The sequence below is a fragment of the Rhinatrema bivittatum genome, chromosome 1, assembly GCF_901001135.1.
Source record: "Rhinatrema bivittatum chromosome 1, aRhiBiv1.1, whole genome shotgun sequence".
NCBI classification, from domain to species: domain Eukaryota; kingdom Metazoa; phylum Chordata; class Amphibia; order Gymnophiona; family Rhinatrematidae; genus Rhinatrema; species Rhinatrema bivittatum.
This window is the reverse complement of record NC_042615.1, coordinates 297,937,966-297,963,785: the sequence shown is the minus strand read 5'-3', so window position 1 is coordinate 297,963,785 and position 25,820 is coordinate 297,937,966. Positions and strand designations below refer to the sequence as shown.

General features: G+C 41.4%; 1 protein-coding gene across 2 annotated transcripts in view; it reads right to left on the bottom strand.

Moving 5' to 3' along the window:
• Window positions 1–25,820, bottom strand: part of PAPSS1 (3'-phosphoadenosine 5'-phosphosulfate synthase 1) — a 215,050-nt gene that overhangs the window by 95,301 nt on the left and 93,929 nt on the right. For both annotated transcript variants that reach the window (XM_029596800.1, XM_029596803.1), the window contains exons 6-7: window positions 25,038–25,151; window positions 17,579–17,690 (exon numbers count right to left, since the gene is read on the bottom strand). In XM_029596800.1, coding sequence (XP_029452660.1) covers window positions 17,579–17,690; window positions 25,038–25,151 — 226 coding nt within the window. The remainder of the gene's footprint in view (window positions 1–17,578; window positions 17,691–25,037; window positions 25,152–25,820) is intronic.

The following is a 25,820-nucleotide window of genomic DNA, read 5'->3' as shown; positions in this document are numbered from 1 at the left end:
AGGGAGAGAAACTCAACAAACAAATCCAGAGCCCTTAGCAGGCAAAGCTTCAATCAATCCCTGCAATACTGAGACAGAGAGAAATTAAGCACAGAACGGCAGTTTTCCTTCTTCCTTAGTGTCCAAGCAGAAAATATGCTGACCAGCATACCAGTTTTTGAGGAGCTCACAGGACTGGGCAGAGAAGGTTAACTAAGACTGACCCCTACTACACCAGATTGGGCTGATGCGCTTTCTCAAAGGAGGAAGACTTCAAAGAGAAAAAAGAATGAGGTCTAGAACAGGTAGATGTGAATCGGTTATTTACTTTTCAGATAATAGAAAGACTAGGGGGCACTCCATGAAGTTAGCATGTGGCACATTTAAATCTAACCTGAGAAAGTTCTTTTTCACTCAACGCACAATTAAACTCTGGAATTTGTTGCCAGAGGATGTGGTTAGTGCAATTAGTATAACTGTGTTTAAAAAAGGATTGGATAAGTTCTTGGAGAAGAAATCCATTACCTGCTATTAATTGAGTTGACTTAGAAAATAGCCACTGCCATTAGCAATGGTAACATGGAATAGACTTAGTTTTTGGGTACTTGCCAAGTTCTTATGGCCTGGATTGGCCACTGTTGGAAACAGGATGCTGGGCTTGATGGACCCTTGGTCTGACCCAGTATGGCATGTTCTTATGCTCTTACAAACTCCTCAAGTAAAAATGGCTCTGAAATGGAATTTTTTCCTCAAGGATGGACAGCCTAAAGCCCTGCAACAGTGCTTCCCAAGCTTTTCAAGCCCAAGGCACACTTATATTAACAAAAATGTTGTGTGGCACACCAACCTCCATGGAGCAGGCAGTGCAGATGTGGAGAGGACGCCTAAGGCCGTAAGAAGAGCTAAGGAAGCATTGAAAGCCCCACCACTCACTCTTCCAAATTTTAAAACAAAGGGAGCAAGGGGACAGAGACAGACATTAACCCATCATGATGGGCTCCCTCATATGCAACTACAGGATAAGGGAGAAGTCGGCGTGCTGTGGGCAGCTGGTTAAGTAATATCTTTGGCTGCCACAGCTCCTCCAATGCTGCTGCTCCCAACACTCAAGAGTCACATCCAGTGCTCAGGGCACACTCGCCCCATCTCACTCAGCCTGGGGATAAGACAGAGGCTGGAAGAACTCAAAAGAGGAGGTTCAAGAGGGGGAAAGAGGAGGAGGTGCTGTGTGTTGCACAAAGCAGGGCCCTGCTATCCCTGCCCTGTATGCTGCCCATTAATAACCCCCCTCCCCCCCCCGTGCTCATACTATAGCTAGGAAGAAGAGGTATGCATGATTATACACGTGCTCAGATATCCAAGAGTCATTGGAGATGTCACTTGTTACTGCAAGGTGCTAAGAGCCGAGCCCAGGTGCTGGCCTGGATCTGAGCATCAGGAAGTGGCGACTTTTCCGAGGCGCACACTTGATCAGAACTGAAGGTACGCTGGTTAGGAAACACTGTCCTACATAAATACAAAGACATTATCTGAAATGTGATACAGACTGTTAGGTAAGTTCCAAAGCCATTTATATGCATAAAGTAAGGGTTTATGCATGGAAATGGCTTGATGTAAAATTGCTCGAGGTCTAGATTTCATGCATACTTTTGTGTATACAAAAAAAACAAAACACATTTGAGGAGGGTGGGGGGGGCAGCTTGGATTTACATAAATACTTTTGATTTGAAAAAGCATGTGCATGAATTCACACACACACACACACACACACACACACACACACACACGATATGCCCTGCAAAGAACAGATGTAACTTTGTACAGGTGAGTCTGTGCGTTATTTTGCCTAATTTTCAGTGCAAACTCATATGCATAAGTTTGATTTAAATACTACTGCTGTTTATGAAGGTAGCTACTACATAAGTTACCCTGAATCAATTTCTTCAATAAAAACCATCCTACCTGAAAATCTCCCAGTAACGTGCTACGACATCAACAAGAAGATGGACTGTCAAATCTTTCTTCACCAAGGCATTCCTTCTAATTTCCCTGAACTGCTGCTGTGAAACAGCAGTGGATTACAGAAGACTTTCTTATGGCTATTCTGTGAAGGCCAGGGGACAGTTCTCCCTGAAATCCTTGTATGAGGACAGATCAGCAAACACTATCTGAACTGGGACCCAAACTTTATAAATTCCAGATATGAAACTATTTAATTCATAAAGATCTGGTGGCCTGACATACCTGAAATCTGAAAGCCGAAATCAAAAGTCCTTACCAGCAGTTCTTAAGTCTGCTTAACACCCCTGTTAGGGGGAGTTGGCAGGGGATTAAATTGGTAGTTGCTTTTTGGATTGTGCTGTTGGGTCAATGCTGAGGCATTACAGGGTACAGATATAAGACAGTAAAAAACATGCTAAAAAAAAAAAAGGGCCCTGCTGGGAATACATTTTCAAGCCTTTTTTATTCTCTAACTGCATAGTTTTCAAATTACTTTTTAGTATGTTGTTGGTGTGGGCTCACTGACAGGGAAAAAGTTCCAAGTGCTGCGAAAGCAAGAGAGAGAGAGAGAATGTGTGTATGTGAGCATGTGTGAGCAATCTAGAGCTTTCTAAATTTCAGAGGGTGTGACTGATGCAAAGGTTACTATGCCTCTTTAGGGAAAAAAGGCAAGAAGAGCCATTTTATTCCACAAATGCATACTAAAATTGAAAAAAATTAAAGAGCCTACAGGATGATACATCCTTTGAAAGGGATCAGTAAAGAGATGGTATATAGGCTTTGCAATGTGTATCTTGACAAACATAAGATATACGGCACTTTTCAAGGACAATATAGAGACCTTCACAGAACAGAGACTAACATTCGCTATATTGCTGTTCCTATATCTTATAGGAACGCTTAACTTTCTTTTAAGAGTCGATTACAATTGTAATCAACGGACTCTTCATAAGATTTTTTTTAGAATATTTTTCTTCCAGTTTACTAGTTTGTGAATGAAAACTTTAAAAATGTAATAGAAAATGTGCACTTATCTTTTAAAAGCTGCCACTTAAATGCCCATATTCCAAAGTATGATGACAATAAGTAGAACATCATTTTATATAAACCCGAAATTACGCCCAACACACCGTGCATTTCGGCGCCTCATCAGGGGCACCAGGTTATTAGATTAATAGCGTTTCAAACTCCTTGAATGTCACTGATAGTGGATGTACAAATAAAATGTCCCATGAAGTCACTAATGGCCATGAACATGAGTGTCGTAGCATCCACCTTTTAAAGCAAAGTAACCAGGTTTCAAAGTTTGAAGGGCTGGAAACATGCCAATCAGACGTCTGACAGTTTCTATTACATTTAAATTTTTCATTCATAAATTAGTGAACTGTTTGTACCACCAAGCATAAATGCACAAAAATATTCTAAAAAATCTCTTATGAAGAGTCCGATGATTACAGTTGTAATGAGACTCTTAAAAGAACTCTAAGCGTTCCTATAAGACATAGGAACAGCAATATAGCAAACTTTAAAGTCTCTGTTCTAGGAAGGCCTCTATATTGCCCTTGAAAAGTGCCATATCTCTATTGTTTGTCAAGGTATTATTATTGTTTTTGGTTGGTCATATACTAGTGATTTTGCAATGTATATGCCAGCATACTTTCTTCTCCAGTTTATTTAGATCAGATCAAAGATACTATACACCTTTCTTCTTAGGAGGAAACTAATTGCATACCTGATTCTACAAATCCAATAGCCCTGAAGAAGGAATCTTAGATGTCAACATGGGTATTCCATTTCTTTGTAAAAAACCTTTTAGACATCTGAAAGACACATCACCTACTTGAGAAGCTAAATGCATTGATTACATATTAGAGTCTAATAGTCTATTCACTAAGGTGCTGGCATCCAGCACTGGACTCTTGGTCATCTCAGACTGTGCACCAATGTGGGTTAACATAGTAGCACAGTAACACTGGTAAATGACAGCAGATAAAGACCAAAAAGGCCCAATTAGTCTGCCTGGAAGCAATTTTAAGCCCATCTACCCAAAGTACATCAAATTTCCACTTGAAATCCAACCCCCAATTCAGTTGGGACTCCCTTTAGGGCTGTAACTGCTGCTCTATGCAGGTTACCCCATACCTTCCAGAAAGCTCAATGCAGCTATATAACTGCTGCCTTGGGCTGCAAATGTTGCTCAGTGAAGTTTGCCAAGTGCTTCATTACCACTGGGTAATCTTGCCACTAGGAATCCTCTGTTTATCTGATCCTTTTTGGAGTCTGTCACTGTCCTTATCACCTCCTCCAGTAGGGTATTCCAGGCATCTATCTATTTGTATCTGCCACCCTATCTATACTCTATTTATGTATTTATAAACTTTTCTATACCGATATTCATAGTGACATCATATCGGTTTACATTATAACAGCAGATGGAAATTACAATGAACAGGAAGCGGGTGGGGGGGGATACAAAGGAACAGAAAGCTTAGATGGAATGTATTTATTTAAATTTATCTACCACCCTATCTCTGAAAAAATACCTCCTGACATTGTTCCAGAATCTATGTCCTTGAAACTTAAAATTGTGACTCCTAGTTCTACAGCTTGGCTTCCTGTGCATTGATATATTTCAGATATTTTAAAATCTGTTGATATTTTATTGAGACCTAAAAATCATCACTTAAGAAGGTGGAAATTCCCAGCTTACATGCATGCAGACCCAACTTTTCAAGAAATGCTAAACAAGAAACGGGAAGAGTTTGAGTTGCATAATGCAACACACCATGACAAACTAGCATGACTCTGGGAAACTGCAAAGGCACTCTCTGATAGCTTGTGTGTAGGAGGTAAAACGAAAAAATTAAACAAAAGAATGCAAATTGGAAAAACATTTTGCCTCAGATCTTTCCTCTAAAAATACGATATATTTAACATTTCAAGCTGTGAGCAATGCTCTTCTACACCAGAAGACACTGACATCTATTCTATACTACACAATAAGTTTCACAGATATGGGAACAAAAGCTGGTAGCATATTAGTCAAGATCATCTGCATACAGGAAAAAATGCTAATTTATATGTTATTTATTTATTTATCGAGTTTTATATACCGTCATTTGGTTTTGCCATCACAAACGCATTTGGCATTAGGGCACAAATGGAGTGGGACTGTGTATAGATAAGCAAATTAGTACAGTCTTCCAAGATTATGATGCAGCTCTGTACTCATGAGACAGAGCGGGCTATGAAGCTGGGCAAGATTCGTTCATAATATAAAAGGCCTATCAGAAATTTTCAAAGAACAGACTGAAATGCTAAGAGCTCAAACTTCAAAAAGCCTAGTCTGGATGGCTTTGGGGCTCAGTTCTATAAAAAGATAGTTGGCCCCTCCATTGTCAAAACTGCTTCATATGGAAATAAAAGAGCAAAACTTTCTACTCCTTCACTAACCAAGAATTTGAATCTCTGATTGCCAAGAGGGAACAAGACTGTAAAATCAAAGTTCATATCACCTAATTTACTTACTCAATCAAGACATCAAAATATATGCCAAGATACTGGCCAATAGGATAGGTATGTTATTACCTTTATTAACAGTCTTGTTCCCTGTTTTACAGTATTTGCTATTTTTTTCTTCATTTGAATTTTTGCATTGTTGACTACTTTCCCAGCTTCTCTTAGCTTTTCTAGATATTGTTGCCTATCTTTCACTTTGTGATCTCTTGTAGTTTATGAATGTTAAACTTCTCCTTACCTTTTCAGCTACTTCTTTAGAAAACCATAGTGGCCTCTTTCCTCTTACCTTTATTTACTTTCCTAACAAAAAGGCTGGCTGCCCTTATATTCTCTCCTTTTAGTTTTACTTTATTCTGTTCTATTTCCCCTACATTTTCCCAACCAGCTAACTCCTTGAGGTACTCCCCTATTAAAAAAAAAAAGAAAAAAATAGTTTTCCTGGATTCTAGGAGCCTTGCCTTCGACTGAACCTTTCTCTCTTGTGCTCTAATACTGAACCACAATGGATCCCATCAACTACAATATCAGAAACTGCCCCCAGTGGAAAGCACCAGTTCCAGTATCACCCTCTTCCCGTGTGGGTTCTGTTATCAGTTGACAGAACAATTCTTCAATATCCCAATGGATATATCTGTTACAAACACTCATGCTGGTTTTACTTCAAAAGTACCTGCAAAAGACTAAAAGTTTTAAACTGGTTTCTTTAGATAGGGCAAAAAATTCAGAAGATTAGTTATGAGATTATGCAGGCTCTACACAAATGGCAGACTTGCACTTTCACACTTTAGAAATTACAATTGAACATGCTCGATGAAATGTGCCATTGATTAGCTTAAGGACCAATCCATCTATATCATCCTCCCTATGCTCACCCTTAATTCTACGTTGTGTATTATATGCACAGGGACCTTTGTTTTTTTTAGTTTTTATTTTATTTTTCCTGGGAATTTATCAGTGTTTATTACAATAAAAACAAAACGGGGAGACAATCAGTAGAAAAAGTGACTTCATTTTTCTTAGTATCATTTGTTGTAACATTGAAATTTCCACAGAAAACAAAAACTGAAAACAAAGGTCCCAGTATATGCAAAACCCAATAGGACCTTGTTAAAAATTTAAACAAAGCTTCTTGGTCCAACCTGTGCACTGGGCCTAGAAATTGGTAGGAAAAGCCGGCAGCTGTCTTCTTACTCAAAATTCTGGCCCATAAGGGGTAATGCAGATTTATTACTGGAGTTCCTATGCTCAGGACACTTTGTTGTGGCTGGAATACTTCCATGAGATCATTTCTTCAGATAAGATCTCAATACAGTCTTTCCAGGAACTCAAGGAATGTGTTTCATGCATTCCTGCAAGTAAGACGTTTTCTGGGTCTCTGCGATTCTCTAATACAAAATGATTGTGCCACAGCCACATTTTCTCCTTAAGTTCCTAGAAACTGGTCTATCTCTCGCTGTTAACAGATATTCAATTGATCATCCCTACAGTTCAGAAGGATTGTATCCTGAGTATCAACAGCAATTTACAAGAAATATTTACGTGGTAGGCCTTAAATTGCATCTAAATTCAAACAAAACAGATATTGTGTGAGTGGGAAGTACGATGATTCCAGATCCAAACCATCTATTATGCTGGGCAATGTAGTGTTGATGCAAAAAGTAATGTATCCGCAGCTTAAGTGTCACTTTGGATTCTTCATTGACTCTATAAATGCACATTGTTAATCTTTCAAAAAGTACATCTTAATTTGAAATCACCGATCTGGCCACTGTGATTCAGGCTTTAATTGTTTCTCACCTGGATTATTGCAACAGCTTATATATTGGGTCTTCCAGCAAAAGCATATATAAAATACAGTACATACAAAATTCTACAGCCAGAATATTTTCCAGATTTATGATCATCATAGTACACTGATGCTGGTAGGCTTTCATTGGCTTCCCATATTTTAATGAGTACAGTTTAAAAATTTGGAGTGTGCTTTTAAAGTCCTCTACATGAACAGACTAGCTTATCTTCAAAATTTACTGAAATGCCACAATCCTACCCGGGAATGCCCATCATGTTATTCCTTCTGGTAGGACAGTAGTTTATTTCATACACGTAAATGTGCCTTTTCCTAGTACCTACCCTTCTCTTTAGAACATAATACCAATTGAAGTCTGCCAATTAAGTGATCTAGTGCAATTAAAAAGCAAATTAAAACTTGGCTATTCAGACGAGTCTTTGGTGCCTGATGAGATGCTGGAAAATGTTTCAAATTCATTTCAGGTCGAGTGTACAAACTGAGGGGGTGAGTTCTTCATTTTTTTATCCTTCTGATTCATTATAGATGATAATTATTGATTTTGGTTTTGTTGTCATTTGCATTTCTTGTAATTTTATCATAATTTGTAATTATGTGGGTTTATTTATAATTGTTACTGTAACGTCCAGTGCTATGTAGCATCCTGCAAGATCCTGATAGTAATGCATGAAATAAACTAGTAAACTAGTTCTAAACTGAAAACGCTGCCATTAATATAAGCATTTAAAAAAAAAAAAAACCCACCGGCTTAGACAAAATTGTCCCTACCCCCAAAAAAAAAAAAAAAAAAGTCATATGCCCTCCCCATGGGTGCTCGCCTTGATGCACCCAAAAACTCCAAGCCCTAAAATGCCAAGGGCAAAAACAAGAAATGAAATGGCTCAAAACACTCTGGGGTAGATTTTATAAAGTTGCATGCACGCGTACTTTTGTTCGTGCACCAGGTGCGAACAAGAGTACGTAGGATTTCAATAGATACGTACGCAGCCGCACATATCCATTAAAATCCGGGGTCGACGCACGCAAGGCTGCCCAAAATATGCAGCCTGCGCACGCTGAGCCGCGCAGCCTGCCTCCGTTCCCTCTGAGGCCACTTCGAAATCGGAGTGGCCTCGGAGGGAACTTTCCTTCGGCCTCCCCCCACCTTCCCCTACCTAACCCACCCCACTGGCCCTATCTACACCCCCCCTACCTTTGTCGCGAAAGTTACACCTGCTCGAGGCAGGCGTAACTTGCACGCGCCGAGGCAGGCGTAACTTGCGCGCGCCGGGCCAGCCGCCGGCGTGCCATGGTCTAGTCCGGGGGCTGGTCTGGAGGCCACAGCCACGCCCCCGGAATGCCCCCGATGATGCGCAGGCCGCGACACGCCCCACGACACGTCCCCCCAGGACTTACACGCGTGGCGGGGCTTGTGCGCGCCGCCGAGCCTACTCAACATAGGCTTGGCGCTCACAGGTGGAGTTTGGGCCAGGTTTTCGGGGGGGGGGGGGGGGGGGTACGCACGTATCCCTTTGAAAATCTGGCACTCTGTGAAAAGGACAGAATATAACAAGAATTACACATGACAACATATCACAAGGCTAACAAAGGCCAACAAAATATTTCTTTCCCACTGTATTGCACAAACCCCAAACCCAGCAAGAAACTATGTGAAATTGGAAATGGCCCGATAAAACTGACATCTCAACAGAATCTTACCCCTAAATCAAAACAGCAAACTAAATCGCATCCTACTTTGAAAACAAAATAAAGGACGTTTGTGGACACCATAAAGACATCTCCCACTAAGAAACAAAGATAAGCTCAACCCCGCCAAACATCCCTGAGGTATGGGAACCATTTACCCCAATCACAGAAAGAGGGCTTGCATAAACTCTAGCGCCTTACATCCAACAACCTTTACACTTGATCCATGCCTGGAGGCCTCTAAGCCTGGGCATCCAAATTATGAATTCCTCCCTCAGTGAAGGCCTATTTCCTACAGATCTTTAAAAAAAAAACCAAAAAAAAACCCACCATAGTCCAGCCACTAATAAAAAAGAAACCTGGATCCAGACAAACCTAAAAGCTACCACCTACTGCCACTCTCTCTTTCCTGAGGAAATTAACAAAACAAATCAGTAAGAAGTCAACCTAATAACTGGCTAGCAGCAAGACAACTGGCTGGACCCATATCAATCCAGATTCAAAAAAGGTCATGAAGGGAGACAGATTTTGTTTTCCTGCCGGATGATCTCATGAGTTATCGCGATAGCAGCCGTGCTGGTGCTATTAGATTTCTCTGCAGCCTCTGATAACATAGATCATATCATGTTACCTTGACTACAAGAGGCTGATCTAAATGGCAAGGTCATAACATGGTTCCGCTCATTTCTATGAAACAGGCAACAATATGTAGACTTCACAGACACATCAGCACCTGGATCTTAAACCAAGGGAGTTCCCCAATGCTCCATACTGTCATCAGTATTCAACATATAGCTCAAACCACTGGCACAGCCAATCTGAACCTTTTATATAAAAGCCTACATTTGTACAGCTGGAGGACCATAACCGAAGCATTTAGCCAGGTCAATGAGAGGTTATCCAGCTAAATGAAGATGTGGGTACTTATCCAGCTAAATTTAACCAGATAACTTTATCTGGCTAGAATTTGACTGATTAAGTTAGAGGCATTCTGGGGGTGTAACTAGGAGGAGTTGAGTTAGCTGGAAAAGTTATCCGGCTAATTCCAATATTCAGGGTTAGCTGGATAACTTATCTGGCTGCTTCTGGATAGCCTGTAGACCAGTCGTAAAGTAAGCCGGATAAACTTATCTAGCTAACTAAGGCCTGGATTTTCTAAAATTGCAGGCCTTAGTGAATTGCACGGTACCCGGGGGGGGGGGGGGTGACGGGCCTGCGAAAGCTGGCAGCAATCGCAGCACCGCAGTGCTATTAATGCCGGCTTTAGCAAACCAATAGCACCACCGTGAAAGGTGGTGCTATTGGGCGCGTTACTGGCGGCGATAAGGGGCCTTACATTTGCGCCATCAGCGATGTCTTCGCCACGTCCGCCCCGATGCTGCCCCAACTCCTACTCTTCCAGTGCTGACTGGAAAGTGCCACATGTGAAACCTATAGAAAATGACCCCCTAACACTGCTGGCTATATTCACCGGCATGGCTGCGCCACTAGATATATGGACAACATTAGCTGGATGATCAAACGGTATGGTTTGATATCACAAATAGGATACGGAGAAGTCACATGAAGACCCGAGGATTGAATATGGACTTTGTTAAAATGCGGGTGTACCTGGAGGTAGAATTAGAAGACTGGGGGAAAATGAAAGAGGTGGAACAATGGGCCAAACTAAAAGGAGCAATTACAAAGGCAATACATCTAGATGTTAGAAAAGTAAACAAAGGTAAGAGAAATAAGAAACTAATCTGGTTCTCAAAGGAGGTGACTCATAAAATAAAAGCAAAAAGATCAGCGTAAAAGAAATATAAAGGATCCCAAAAAGAGGAACACAGGGAAGACTATCTGATGAAACTGACGGAGACTACAAGAAATCAAGAAAGCAAAATGGCAGGCGGAAGAAAGAATTGCCAAAGCGGTAAAGCAAGGTGACAAAACATTGTTCAGATACATCACAGAAAGGTCCAAAATAGTATAGTGAAATTGAAAGGTGACAATGATCAACATGTGGAGAGAAACGAAGAAATGGTGGAAATATTAAACAAATACTTCAGTTTGGTGCTCAATAAAGACGACCTTGGAGAAAGACCTTCGATAGTTAACAAGACAGTGGATGGAGGAGGAGTAGGCAAAACTCCATTTACAGAAGAGAACGTATAGGAAGAACTAGGAAAACAAAGTAGACAAAGCAGAGAGGCCTGATGAGGTTCATCCCAAGATACTGAGGGAACTCAAGAGTGATGTGCTGGCGGGTCCGCTGCATGACCTGTTCACAACACACCCTGGAAATGGAGTGGTGACAAGTGATTGGATAAGAGCGATGTTGGTCCTGCTTCACAAGAATGAAAGCAAAGAAAAGGCTGGAAACTACGGGCCTGTTAGCCTTACCTCAGTGGTGGGGAAATTAATGGAGACTCTGCTGAAGGAAAACTATCTACAGTCAGGCTTGTTGGATCCGAGGCAACATGGATTCACTAGGGGAAAGTACTGTCAGACAAATTTGATTTTTCTTTTGATTGGGTGACTAAAGAATTGGATTGAGCAAGGGCGCTTGATGTGATCTACTTGGATTTCAGCAAAGCTTTAGGTCCGGTCCTGCATAGGAGGCTTGGGAATAAAATGAGAAGTTTGGGAATGAGCACCGGGGTGATAGTGTGGATTACAAACTGACGGATAGAAGGCAGCATGTGATAGTAAATGGAACCCACTCTGAGAGAACGGTGTTAAGCAAAGCACCACAAAGATCAGTGTTGGGACTGGTCCTTTTCAACATCTTTGTGAGTGACATTGAGGAAGGAATAGAAGGTAAAACTGGTATATTTACGAATGATACTAAGATGTGTGACAGAGTGGACACGCCACAAGGAGTAGAAAGAATGAAACATGATTTAAGGAAGTTTGAACAATGGTCGAATATATAGCAGCTGGGATTCAATGTCAAGAAGTGGGGTGAGGTAATCCAAAAGAGCTGTATGTGATGGGGGTGAAGAGCTGTTGTGCACAGAGCAAGAGAGGGACCTTGGGGTGATAGTGTCTAGTGATCTGAAGATGGCGAAGCAATGTGAAAAGGCAATAGCTAAAGCCAGAAGAATGCTGGCTTACATAGAGAGAGGAATAACCAGTAAGAAAAAGGAGGTGACAATCCCCTTGTACAGGTCCTTGGAAAGGCCTCACCTGGAGTATTGTGTTCAGTTCTGGAGGCTGCATCTCAAAAGGGACAGACACAGGATGGAGACAGTCCAGAGAAGGGTGACCAAAATGGAGGGGGATCTACATCAAATGACTTATGAGAAGAGGTTGAAAGACCTAAATATATATACCCTGGAGAGGAGGAGGTGCAGGGGAGATACGATACAGACCTTCAGATACCTGAAAGGTTTTAATGATGCATAACCAACAAATCTTCTCCGTAGGAAAGAAATCAGTAATACTAGGGAGGATAACTCAGAACCAACGTCAGGAAATCTTTCTTCATGGAGAGGGTGTTGGATGCCTGGAATGCCCTTCCAGATGAGGTGATGAAGATAAAAATGGTGAAATATTTCAAAGGGGCATGGGATAAACACTGTGGTTTCATAAAAGCTAGAGGATGAAATGAAGAAAATAATTCACAAGGGTATCTTGCTGGTGTGGCAGTTATTACCCTTAACCAATGGGCCTTCATACTGTTGATGCAACTCCATTATTTCTCTCTTGCTTCAACGGCAGAGGGAAAAGAGGAAAAGGGAATTAGATTAAAACAGCAACCAAGAAGGACATTGAATTTTACAGTCTCGGAAAACAAATAAGAATGGGCATAACTAGCTGATGCGGCTGTTGCTACCTTTAACCAATAAGCCTGATACAGTTGATGCAACTTCAACATTGCTCTCTGCTTCATCGGCATCTGTCAAGTTTTTAATAACTAATCCAAAACTCCAAGATGCTAAATTGACTCAAACTGCCTGGCATCATCTCAAATGCCACAAACGTGTTGCTATAGACTAATATATTTACTGCTGGATTATTTATTTGCATGATTTATATCTGGTCTATCCACATTTCTAGTTTGCTACTACTTTTTCTGCTATGTTGTTAGCAGGACTTAATGTATTGCTCGTTCACAGTTAATGCAAAGGTGCACCTTTTTCAATGCCAAATTAGAATGTGACTTTTGCTATTCTAAATTGTGTACACTTTTCTTAGTGTGAAACTGCAATTAACCTCCATTTATTTGCTGATATGCTAATATGCAGTTAACTGCTTTGAATAAATTCCATATTAAAAAAAAAAGTCTGTAATTAATCCAAATAAATAAATAAGCCCTAGATGGCTAGAAGATGGCTATAGGTGTGTCCACAGACATATTAAAAGGGGGATTCTATCCTTCAAAGAAGCTCACAGCAGGGCTGATGTAATAAAAGGCTTGTTAAAATAGGAGTTACAATAGTTAAAATAGGTAAGTGCAAACTTTAACTTACCCCGACAGTAACACCCAGCAGCCCTGGTGTGATACAGTAAGTTAATGGCATGCAAATGCATCATGAGTACAAAATAAATACAAGGCGTGCTACATGGCCATTTTCATGCCATTTAACTACACATCCACACTAAAATGTCTCTTCTCAGCAACTTTGTGAACAGCCGCAGCCCATCCTTCAGATGGGATGCTGCTACCGGGGTCCCTCGAGCCTGCTCCCATCCCTTGCTGCAGTCCATGTCCTGGCTTTGCAGCTCCTGCTCGGGGGGGGGGGGGGGGGGGGAGGGTGAGCGGCTCCTTAGCTTTGACTCCAGACTGTGAGCTGATATGACTCTCAGCTCCGGCTCCTGCTGGGGGGACTCTACACTCCTGCGGGTTTTCTACTTTTTGATTATTGGCCACTTACATTATCAAATGTTGCCCACATTATATATTTGCCCTTTTAGAACATTCAAAGCAGATATTAAAACCGCAAATGTATGCATTAAATATTGTATGTGTCTCATCAGGGCCCTTATGTGTACTGGATCTATACATGTCCTATTTCTACACTTTTGGAGACAGGATATAAATGAATAAATGAATGCAGACTAACTTGCCTGGATATTTGACAGAGCAAGTAATACATTTTTAAACAAATAAGTAAATGACCTTAACAGGCTGACCAAAAGCATATTCTCTAATTCTCTATTGCTCTATATCTTTCATCAAAGCAAGGCCCTGTTAATCCATGAAAGTATGCTCATAGCCAAAAAAAAAAAATAATGCATCATGCTTATCTGCACCAATACCCTGGAAATGGACAATCTTTCTAGGAATTTGGGAGTCTTTCATATTATTACTTCCTACAAGAATTAGGGTTTATATATATATTCAGAGACTCCCATTTAAGAGCCTTCCATTAAGCTTTCCCAGTAGTTAAATAACTCCAAATCTAGGTTCCTAAAATGTTTCAAGGAACCTCAAAGTTACATTACTTGTAATGTACAGCTCAAATGAATGAAAGTTATGCTGGTGGAAAATGAAGGTTGAGAGAGAGATGGGAAGTAATTATCATCCTTATGTGATCAGCCTATTCTTATTAAACTATCAATATTGTACTCTGCTTTATAGTTTTCTCCAGTTTGTATTTCATCTGGACATATTTTTCTGTTCTAATATTTTATATACAAAATATATAAACAGATTATAAACATACATGGATACACAGTTCTTTATTTTATGGATCATCTGTAAATAGCATTTTGCTTACTGTCACATTATCATGGGTGGTTTTGAATTTTAAAAAAAAAGAATAAAATTACCAATTTCCTGTTTATGATCCTGAAATCCAGATTGGTAACCACTGTGGCTTTCCTTTGAATAGTGAGAACGCTGCCAATCCTACTCCATCCATATCATCCTTACTTCATTTTTAAATAATCATCATCATCAACATCTAGTTGGTAACCACAAATTGTTCTGTTAAATTACCACCAAGGAATGAGCATGCTGCATGCAATTTTGGGCAATCATTACTTGTTGGGCAAATTAGGCCTGCCAATTTTATTTTGCTTTTGGAGACACGATTTTATTGGCATGTGCAATTTAGCTTGCTAAACTGGAAAACAACCACCACCCACTCCAACTTATACCCACCACCATATAGTAGAAAGCAGCAGGCAACAGAGAGGGCAAAAAGTAAACAAGCTTAAATGCTACCTTCTAAATGAGGAACAGGAAACTCACATTTCCCCCCCCCAAATGAGATGTTATGCCTTCTGGCCGAGTGCTACCATGATGCAAAGCATGGAGATAAATTCAAGCTACAGGTTACATGTTGCTTTGCACGTTTGTCATTATGCTGCCTAAAGGCACGCGACTCTACTGCTGGTACATTTATACTGCATAAACTGAATCCACTCCCCCACTGGTGGCACAAAGCGATGCAGCTTCCGCTGATTTTTTTTTTTTTTCAGCTAACAAAAGGTTTGTTCTTGGTGTTGTAAATGTGCTGACCAAGACAAATGCCTTATTTCTCACTGGGGGTCCTGGAAGCACAGGGAGGTCCAAGTAAGGCGCCTCAGATCTGTCACGCACGCAATCCGAGTGGCTGAGAAGTGCCCCTAACTCAAATCCCGAGACTTCTCCTGAATTATAACCCAAATGCTCTAACACTCCGTACTCCTTATTCCCAAGCTGTTTTCTTTTCTCTGTAGGGGCAAAAATCAACCCCGGAAAACAGTAACATTTCCATACTACTTCCTGCTAACGTGTTTCGAAGAGACCCTGCTTCTTCCTGAGAGCTTAATGGAGGCAGGATCACTTTAGAGCACGTTAGTGAGAGGTGGTGCACACAGACACTGGTGTGCTCTGGGGCGGCGCAGACAGCCAGGTCCGTGTAGTATATCACAAATTCCATCACATGGGTAGGGAGACCATAAAACTCTCATGTCATGTCACCTTTGTTTCTATATTTATTCTAAGTCTGATATCTGTCTTACTATTGGATTCCAATGTGAAAGCCAAGTACAACCGATAGTTAAAAAAAAAAAATATATATATATATATATGAAATGTATTGGCGCCGATGCAATAAATGATCACAGAAAGCGGGCTCTCAAACACTGGGTGCGCGATGGAATATGTAAATGAGCGGTCGCGCTGCCAAGGAGGCGCTAGGGTCAATTGCACGCCCCTAGCGCCTCCTTGGCAACGGGTGGCCAGGAGAGGTCGGCTGTCCATGGGTTAGGGAAAGCGGGCACTCAATTATACGAGCACCCGTTTTCCTAACCGGTGCACAACCATGTGTTAGGGAAACGGACGCTCATTAACCGAGCGTCCGTTTCCCTAACCTGACCACCGGCACTTTTTTTTTTTTTTTTTTAAACCTTTTAAACTTTTGGTTCCTCCGACTAAATATCGCCACAATATTAAATCGGAGGATGTACAGAAAAGCAGTATTTTCTGCTTTTCTGTGCAACTTTCTGGGGTGCTCAGAAATTAACGCCTGCCCAGAGCATGTCAGGCGCACTTTTTTTTTTTTTTACATTTTGGGTGAATAACTAATATCCTCATCGACATGTATTTGTATGTGATGAGTGCTATTAGTTTCGCTGGGGGGGGTTGGATGAGCATTTTGGACGCGCTAATCTCCTTTTAGCATAAGGGGCTGTGGACGCACGTCCAAATCGTGCATCCAACTGCGGGTTAACCAGTGCACTCGGCGGAGCGCATTGTTTTGCATTGGCCCCACTGACAGCTCATAGGGAGGAAACTATTTTGCCATGCTCAAAATCATACCATACCTGGCGAGTACTTAAACTTAACCAACCGCATACCCCTTTGAGGCTGAACAGGATTCATTTCTGTTCTTGTGCTATATTTGTATTTATTTCTTCTATTTACAGGTCACATATCCTCTAAAAACAAGCTCTTAAGCAGCTTACAATATTAACTTAAACAATCAGTAATACACCAAAACATGTAAAACAGTCATATATATGTATGTTCTATTGTAAACTGCCCCAAACCATGGAGGGTGCAGTATATAAGCAATTTTAAATAAATAAAACATATACAACTTGCCAGAAGCAGATTGAAAAGCTTTGGTTCCTTCTTGACACAAGTATTTCTAGCTACACAGTCTGATTTTTCATAAATGAATGACACAGTGTACCCTACACTGCAATGTCAGGAAGTGATAAAGCCATGCCACCCTGGGCAGAACATAGCAGTCATGCCCCAAAACGCAAAGAGATATTGTGCTGTGCATTTACAGGAGGCCATCTTCTGGACACAATGGAGCCCATCCACTTTACAGTTGCAAAATTAAAGCCCCTAAAGATCAGAGAGAGGGGAGGGAAAAAAAAAAAAAAAAAGCTTGCACAATTTCAGTCAATGCCCAATCAAGAGCACCTCACCATGCTCAGAATTTAATCTCAGTGGCACAGCTAAGATTGCAATGCACACATTTAGAAGTGGCTTGGAAATGGTGCGAGAGTCCGAAGATTGTTCATCTAGCATTTTAACTTGCAAAATATAAACTAGGCTGTGAAAGCAGAGGAGGGTTAGATCTGGGACAGAGTAGCAGCGCTGGGGGAAGGCAGCAGATACCAGGAAAATGTAGCTCTCAAAATCTGGCTTCTTACCATCCAGCAAACAGTCAAAATGAAGGCACTGCAAGTACTCCCTCTCTCTCATAAAGCCGTTCAGTGGCGTTGCCCAGCCCTCTGCCAGCACCTGAACCCACTGCATATCTACCTGTTAACAAAAAAAAAAAAAAAAAATTTTAAATAAGAAAACTTACCATTTCCGATGCGAAACAAATAAAAACGCCGTTTCAAATGCATGCCTTACAACCTCCACCCAATGGACACCATCTGCTTTTCTTTATGCTTACTAAGATCTTCTTGGGAAAAAAGTGACCTTCTAAACATTTTGACAGCCCTTTGCAGGCTCTCTTGAAAAGCTGAGCACATATTGAATCATAAGTTAATTAATTAGGCTGCTTGTAACAGGCAATATTTATAAAAAGGGTGGACGGAGCACAAAGTTTAAAACGCCGATTGGAACAGCCAGCTTTGTGAAATGATACTGGAATCCTGAAGCTTTCCTCTGTGGGGTAGATTTTATAAATTTGCGCGAGGCGCGAACAAAAGTACGCTGGATTTTTATAAGATATGCGCGTAGCTGAAAGCAGGCGCAAATCTGAAATCTGCTGAAAGCAGGCTGCTGGCGCGCCATCACCCAACCCGGGGGCTGGTCCGGAGGCCTCGACCACGCCCCCGGGCCGGAGCCACACCCCCGTTCCCGCCCCGAACCGCCCCCTGACCCCGGACACACCCCTCCCCGCCCCTTTTACAAAGCCCCGGGACTTACGCGTGCAGGGCCTTTAAAATCCGGCCCTGTATTTCAGAATTTTGCCTCTATGGGGATTACTGCTCGATATTGGGAAGGTAGTCCATATAAAATAAACTGGTACCCTCAGTCTAATTCTTTAAAAGGAGGTGAAAGCAAGAAAGCCATAGCAACAGCTCGTACTCTTGACTGGAAGTTTCACTGGAGAAGCTAAGGATTCAAAAATTGTAAAAAAAGAAACTACCATCTCAACTAGGCAGTACCGAGATACACCTCCCTGTGATGTCCATGGTCTTTGGACACAGTACTAAGGTTTCCAGTGTTGTCAATGCAGAGGATGGAAAAGAGGGAGAATTCCTCCCGGTCGTTTTTCAGTCCATGGGACACCAACTGCAACAGCAGCAGCAGCAATCAATCAGTGCTGTTTAGTTAGCACCCAATTAATTCAATTCATTTTAACTTGAATTGATCCATCTTTCAAAAGCACACAGCCTGAGAAAATGTTATCTATTTCCTCTTCGTCCCCAAACTGCCTGCTTGTGACAAAAATTACATTGTGCATTTAAAAAATTCTCACAAGGGAAGCATTTTACTTCTCTTTCTGCAGAAATAAGTCCTCGTTTCGACTGCTAAAACCCAAGGGCCAGATTTTCGTATCTATGCCCGATTTTATAACATGCGCGCGCAGCCACTCGCATGCTATAAAATCCGGGGTCGGCGCGCGCAAGGGGGTGCACACTTGTGCACCTTGCGCGCGCAGAGCCCTAGGGAAACCTCAATGGCTTTCCCCGTTCCCTCTGAGGCTGCTCCGAAATCGTGCGGGAGGCCTCGGTCCCGCCCCCACCCCGCCCCTCCCACTCCCCACCCCACCCCATAGGTGTGCCGGGCCTATGCAAAATAGGCTCGGCGCGCGCAGGAGCGGGTTTAAAAGGGTTACGCGTGTAACCCTTTTAAAATCCGCTCCCAAGGGAGCAGTACAGTTTAGGGGTGAAATTATTTTATGCACAACTCAAGAGTGGGATCTGGGGGTGATCACATCTGATGATCTTAAAGTGGCCAAGCAGGTGGATAAGTCAACGCCAAAAGCCAGAAAAATGCTTGGGTGCATAGGGAAAGGAATGGGTTGCACAAAAAAGGAGATGATATTGCCTCTGTATAAGTCCCTGTGAGATCTCATTTGGAATACCGTGTACAATTCTGGAGACCTCACCTTCAAAAGAATATAAACCAGAACTGGTCCAAAGGGTGGCTACTAAAATGGTGAATGGCCTCTATTATAAAGCATATGGGGATAGATTTAAGACCTAAACATATACACCCTAGAAGAAGGGCAGAATATGGGAGATATAGAGGTATTTAAATACCTCCAAGGTATCAATGCACAGGAGGCAGACCTCTTTCAATGAAAAGGAGGCTCTAGAACAAAGAGTCATGGGATGAGAGTGCAAGAAGAACAGACTCAGGAGTAATCTAAGGAAATTAGTTCTTTACAGAAAGGGTGGCAAGGCCTCCCAATCCAGGTGGTAGAGACAAGGACAGTATCTGACAGGGGACAAGCACAGGAGATATCTCAGGGAGGGATAGGTGTTGTAGAGCTGGAGCAGCTGAGTTGATAGGCTGTGTGGTCTTTCTGCTGTCATATGTCTAGGGTTTTAAAAAGCCCATACAAGAGACTTCAGTCTTATAGACAGCTGAATACAGTCACGTCAATAGCAGGACAATGGGTATAAAGCATACTAGTATACCACAATACATTATGAAAAAAAGAATATTTCAAGACACAGGGAGAGGTAACACACAAAACAGTTAAGTTCATCCAACAAGATGGGCAGATATAATACCCAAACCTGGAAAAGGGTATTTTTACACTAACACAGATATTGTCCTTTGACCACTTAGCAATCCATTCACAAAACAGAGGTCTTCATTTTTACCTTCTTTGACTAAAATTATGCTGCACACAATAGATAAGCAGCTTTGACTTGTGTGTTTATGTTTAGCAGATTTAGACTAGTACTTTTGATTAGGAAATCTTTGTCGAGACATGCAACCACAACTAATTTTCCATTACGTCCGTCTCATGTTGAGACAATTAAACGTTAATTGTTTTGCCCACAACTGTTGCTCTGCACTCATCTTGCATTTACCAAACATTATGTTAACCTACACACTTCTGGACTGCAGGGTCCTAATATGCCAGTTCTGCTCCCAGTTACTGGAACTGGGAAGGCCAGGCCAGGCCAGGCATTAATAGTCAATTAACCCCAGTGCTAAGGCACCATGGATCTCATAAACCCATTACTGCTTGTAGAAGCAGTTTGTTTACAGAATGTCTTAAATAACCCTAGCCAAAACAAGCAAAGATCAAAAGTAGCAAATACTGTACTGCAAAGTCCTTTTTAAATGCCAGAGAGATTTTCATATAGTGCTATTTTTTTCTGGACAAGTTGTAATACTTTTTGTAGTTATCATGGACACAACCAATGCCAACTAGAATCTTGCACTCCCATTCCTTAGGCCAATTATTATGGGCAGGTCACCCAAAGTCTCTTCGTATCTGTGCAATAGTATAGAAATATCCTCCAGTTAATAAGGAGTAATTATTGGCAGCATCATAAGACATTTCTGACACTAATAAAATGCATTTCTATCTTACCACTGGCTACAATTTTTGTCTGGGAATGTCAAGATTGGCACAACAACAGAACATGCACTCTTCGATACCTATGACATTCAGAAAGAATACAAATTGGTTTTCACTTTTCCACAACAGCAACTCAAAATGCAGAATATTAGGGCATTTCAAGTGGGCATGCAGGGCTTCCATCATCCACTCTTGCCTGCCCTTTTCCTCACATTCTTCTCACTTTCTCTTTCCCCTCCTTCGAAGCAGAGAGCGATGTTGCAATTGCAAACACATCAAGACTTACTGGTCAAGGGTAGTAATCTCATGCCTTCTGTTAAGGGTAATAACTGCTGCTCTGTACAGGTTAACCCTATGCTCATCAGTGCTGCAGACTGTAAAAGTCAGGGTCCTCGTTGGTTGCTGTCTAAATCCAATTCCTTTTTTTCTCCCGCGTTGAAGCAGAGAGCAAGGTTGGAGTTGCATCAAAAGTATCAAGTCTTATTAGTTAAGGGTAGTAACCGCTGCACCAGCACATTATCCCCGTGCAAGCTTTCTTCGTTTCCTTTAGGACTTGTCCATAGAAACAGTCCTTTGCTTTTTCCCTTATGTCCACATACAGTATCCCAGATCATGGAAGTCGGGGCACTCAGTTGCCTGAATCCAATTTCTCTTATCTCCCTGCTGTCTAACCAGGGATCAATGTTGCAGTTGCATCAAAACATTAAAGCATATTGGTTAAGTGTAGTAATCTCCATGCCTTTTGCTAAGGGTAGTAACTGCCGTACCAGCAAGTTACCCCCCTGCACGCATATCTCATTTCCGTCCTCTAGCCTTTAGAGATCCACAGTGTTCATCCCATTCCCCTTTGAATTTTTTTGACTGTTTTCTTCTTCACCACCTTCTCCGGAAGGGCATTCCAGGCCTCCAACACCCTCTCTCAGAAAAAGTATTTCCTGACATTGGTTCTGCGTCTCCGCCCCTGGAGATTCATTTTGTTCCCCTAGTTCTAATGTTTTCTTTCCAATGGAAAAGGTTCAAAGTCCATACATTATTGAAACCTTTTCGGTATCTGAAGGTCTGTATCACATCTCCCCTGCACCTTTTCTCTTCCAGAGTATACATATTCAGATCATAAGAACAGGCCATACTGGGTCAGACCAAGGGTCCATCAAGCCCAGCATCCTGTTTCCAACAGTGGCCAATCCAGGCCATAAGAACCTGGCAAGTACCCAAAAACTATCTCATGCTACTGTTGCTAGTAATAGCAGGGGCTATTTTCTAAGTCAACTTAATTAATAGCAGGTATTTGACTTCTCCAAGAACTTATCCAATCCTTTTTTAAACACAGCTACACTAGATGCACTAACCACATCTTCTGGCAACAAATTCCAGAGTTTAATTGTGCATTGAGTGAAAAAGAACTTTCTCCGATTAGTTTTAAATGTACTACATGCTAACTTCATCCGAAAGAGTAGATAAACCGATTCACATTTACCCATTGTAGACCTCTCATGATTTTAAACTCTTCTAACATATCTCCCCTCAGCCGTCTCTTCTCTAAGTTGAACAGTCCTAACCTCTTTAGACTTTCCTAATAGGAGAGCTGTACCATCCCCTTTATCATTTTGGTCGCCCATCTCTGTACCTTCTCCATCGCAACTATATATTTTTTGAGATGCAGCGACCAGAATTGTACACAGTATTCAAGGTGCAGTCTCACCATGGAGCAATACACAGGCATTATGACATTTTCTGTTTTATTCACCATTCTCTTTCTAATAATTCCCAACATTCTGTTTGCTTTTTTGACTGCCGCAGCACACTGAACCATCGATTTCAATGTGTTATCCACTATGATGCCTAGATCTCTTTCCTGGGTGGCAGCTCCTAATATGGAACCTAGCATTGTGTAACTATAGCCTCGGTTATTTTTCCCTATATGTGTCATCTTGCACTTATCCACACTGAATTTCATCTGCCATTTAGATGCCCAATTTTCCAGTCTCACAAAGTCTTCCTGCAATTTATTACAATCCGCTTGAGATTTAACTACTCTGAACAATTTTGTATCATCTGCAAATTTGATTACCTCACTCGTCGTATTCCTTTCCAGATCATTTATAAATATATTGAAAAGCAAGGGTCCCAGTACAGATCCCTGAAGCACGCCACTGCCGACTCCCCTCCACTGAAAAATTGTCCATTTAATCCTATTCTGTTTCCTGTCTCTTAACCAGTTTGTAATCCACAAAGGACATCGTCACCTATCCCATGACATTTTACTTTTCCTAGAAGCCTATAAGGAACTTTCTCAAATGCCTTTTGAAAAACCAAATACACTACCATCTACCGGTTCACCTTTATTTATGTTTATTAACCCCTTCAAAAAAGTGAAATAGATTTGTGAGGCAAGACTTGCCTTGGGTAAAGCCATGCTGACTTTATTGGGGTAATTGAAATCTCCCATTATTACTGCACTACCATTTGGTTAGCTTCCCTAATTTCTCTTAGCATTTCACTGCCCATCTCACCATCTTGGCCAGGTGGACAGAAGTATACTCCTATCACTATACTCTTCCAACACACAAGGGATTTCTAGCCATAAAGATTTGATTGTGCATTTAGTCTCATGCAGGATGTTTATCCTGTTGGACTCTATGCCAGCCCAGACATAAAGCACCACACCGCCTCCCGGATGCTCCTCTCTGTCATTGCGATATAATTTGTACCCCAGTATAGCACTGTCCCATTGGTTATCCTCCTCCCACCATGTCTCTGAGATGCCAATTAAGTCTATGTCAAGCAGAATGAAAACACAAACAAAATACACACTTTGAAATGTTTATACACTAATGCAAGACGTCTAAGAAGTAAAATGGGAGAATTAGAATGTATAGGAGTGAATATTCGCATTGCTCACGCATGACCCACATACGTGTGTATGTAGCCGTTTTTGCAAGCAACAATTACAATTACAATTAAACTCCTATAAACCTCTAAAGGTTGTAGATATTCTGTTCCCTTTAACCTGAACTTGGACTGCATATTGGGGCAGATGCAAAACCGTGCGGGAAGCTGAGGGCACTGTTTAACACATGGTTGGTAATGCGCTATGTACGCACGTCCACAACCCCTTATGCTATAAGGGTGTTAAATGTCCAACCTCCCACGAAACGAATAGCGCTCATCATATGCAAATGCATGTAGATGAGGCTATTAGCTATTCTCCCCAGATCTAAGAAAAAAGTATGTGCCTGACCCGCACATTTAAATACTGAATCACACACTCAGAAGAGGTGGCTGGGTGCATGTTAGGAAAACAGGTGCTCAACACTGAGCGCCATTTTTCCGCACTCATTTATTGCATCAGCCCCATTATCTGAGTTGAATGTCAGAAAATCCATAACTGTAGAATCCCTAAAATTCCATTGAGCTAGAAGCCCAAAGAAGCAGAATGAAACTACCAGGCTAAAATAAAATGTCTGCTCTTAATTTTTATTTGAAGAGATCAGTAATTGCACACAGGCATGTGTTAAGAGAACATTGTTGCTCATGGTTTTTCTTGAGTGCTCAGAATTTTTTTTTTTTTAATTATAAATTGATCAGTTACAGGGTATATACCCAGGAACCCCATAACACCTTAAGAACAGGAGTTATCTACCTGGACCTGAGCCACCTTAATACAGGGAATTCTGGGTACAGTCTGTCTTCTCTGGCCCAGGGATTTAATGTAAACTAAAGAAGACAGCAAAGTGAGGCCTAGAACTTCAGAAACATACGAAGAGATAGATAGCCCCTTAAGAATAGTTTATCTGTTTTGTCTTATGTAAAATGGGATAAGGCCGTTCTTTTGCATAGCTGCCTGAATTTGTTGTGTGAACTGTGAATGCTCATGGTTTTGTTACTCTGTAAAAATAAAGAAAAAAAGCCTTGATGCTCATTTCTGTGCTACATCATCTCAACACATAGCAAGAAGACCTGCTATCAAGATCATGTGCAAAAGGCAAGCAATAAAGTCACACCCGGGAAGGTGAGAGGGGAGAAACAACCCATAGACCTCTTAACATGTTAAAGAATTTTAGTTGTCAGCCCGCCCCCATAACGTTCACCTTCATGTGTAGTACCTTATTTATATCCAGTGCCGGCAGTGTTTCTGCATCCGATTTGGCTAGGTGCAGCTTGTTCTCTGGTACATACAGTTCCTTCACTTCATAAGGCGCATCCACAGGTACAATATCCTGTGCAACAAAGTAGAAGAAGATGAGTTAAACGACTTAGTTATTAAAATATGTTCAGCTGGTCGACAGATGGTCTTCCTAATCCTAAGGATTTTTTTTTTTTTTAATTATTATTGTAATTCTTGCTTTTGAGCATCAATAATCTTTCTCCTGAGGGCTTCATATTTCTGGTATATCAAACTTAATTTTTTGGTTCTTTTCAAGTGCTTGTCATGAGCGAAAACAAGAAGTGGTGGACTGCACAGACAAGTGTAGTGTTCTCATCAGGAAGTATCAATCTCTGACCCCAACCTCAATTACTCCCTGCAGTTCAGATGAAGATAACTCTTATTAAAGTTAATGCTGGATCTGCATGCCAAGCCACAATATGCCTAACAAGCTCCCAAAAGACACAAAGTAATCAAAACAGAAACTATCTGCTGGCCAAAAAGACAGGCCAGATCAATAGATCATCAAGAAGAAATACACAGCATCACTCAGAGGTCCACCCTGCCTCAGTGATGTGCAGGCTGAGGATTAGCCAAGCACTCCATGCAGAATTGGAAACAAAGAATAAAAGTTGAGATATATTGGGGAAAATAGTCACATTTGGTTAGGGTTAGTACATAGCATAAAGGAACACACACATACACTGCAAAAGTGCAGCAGTTCTTGAAGACCATTGTGTAT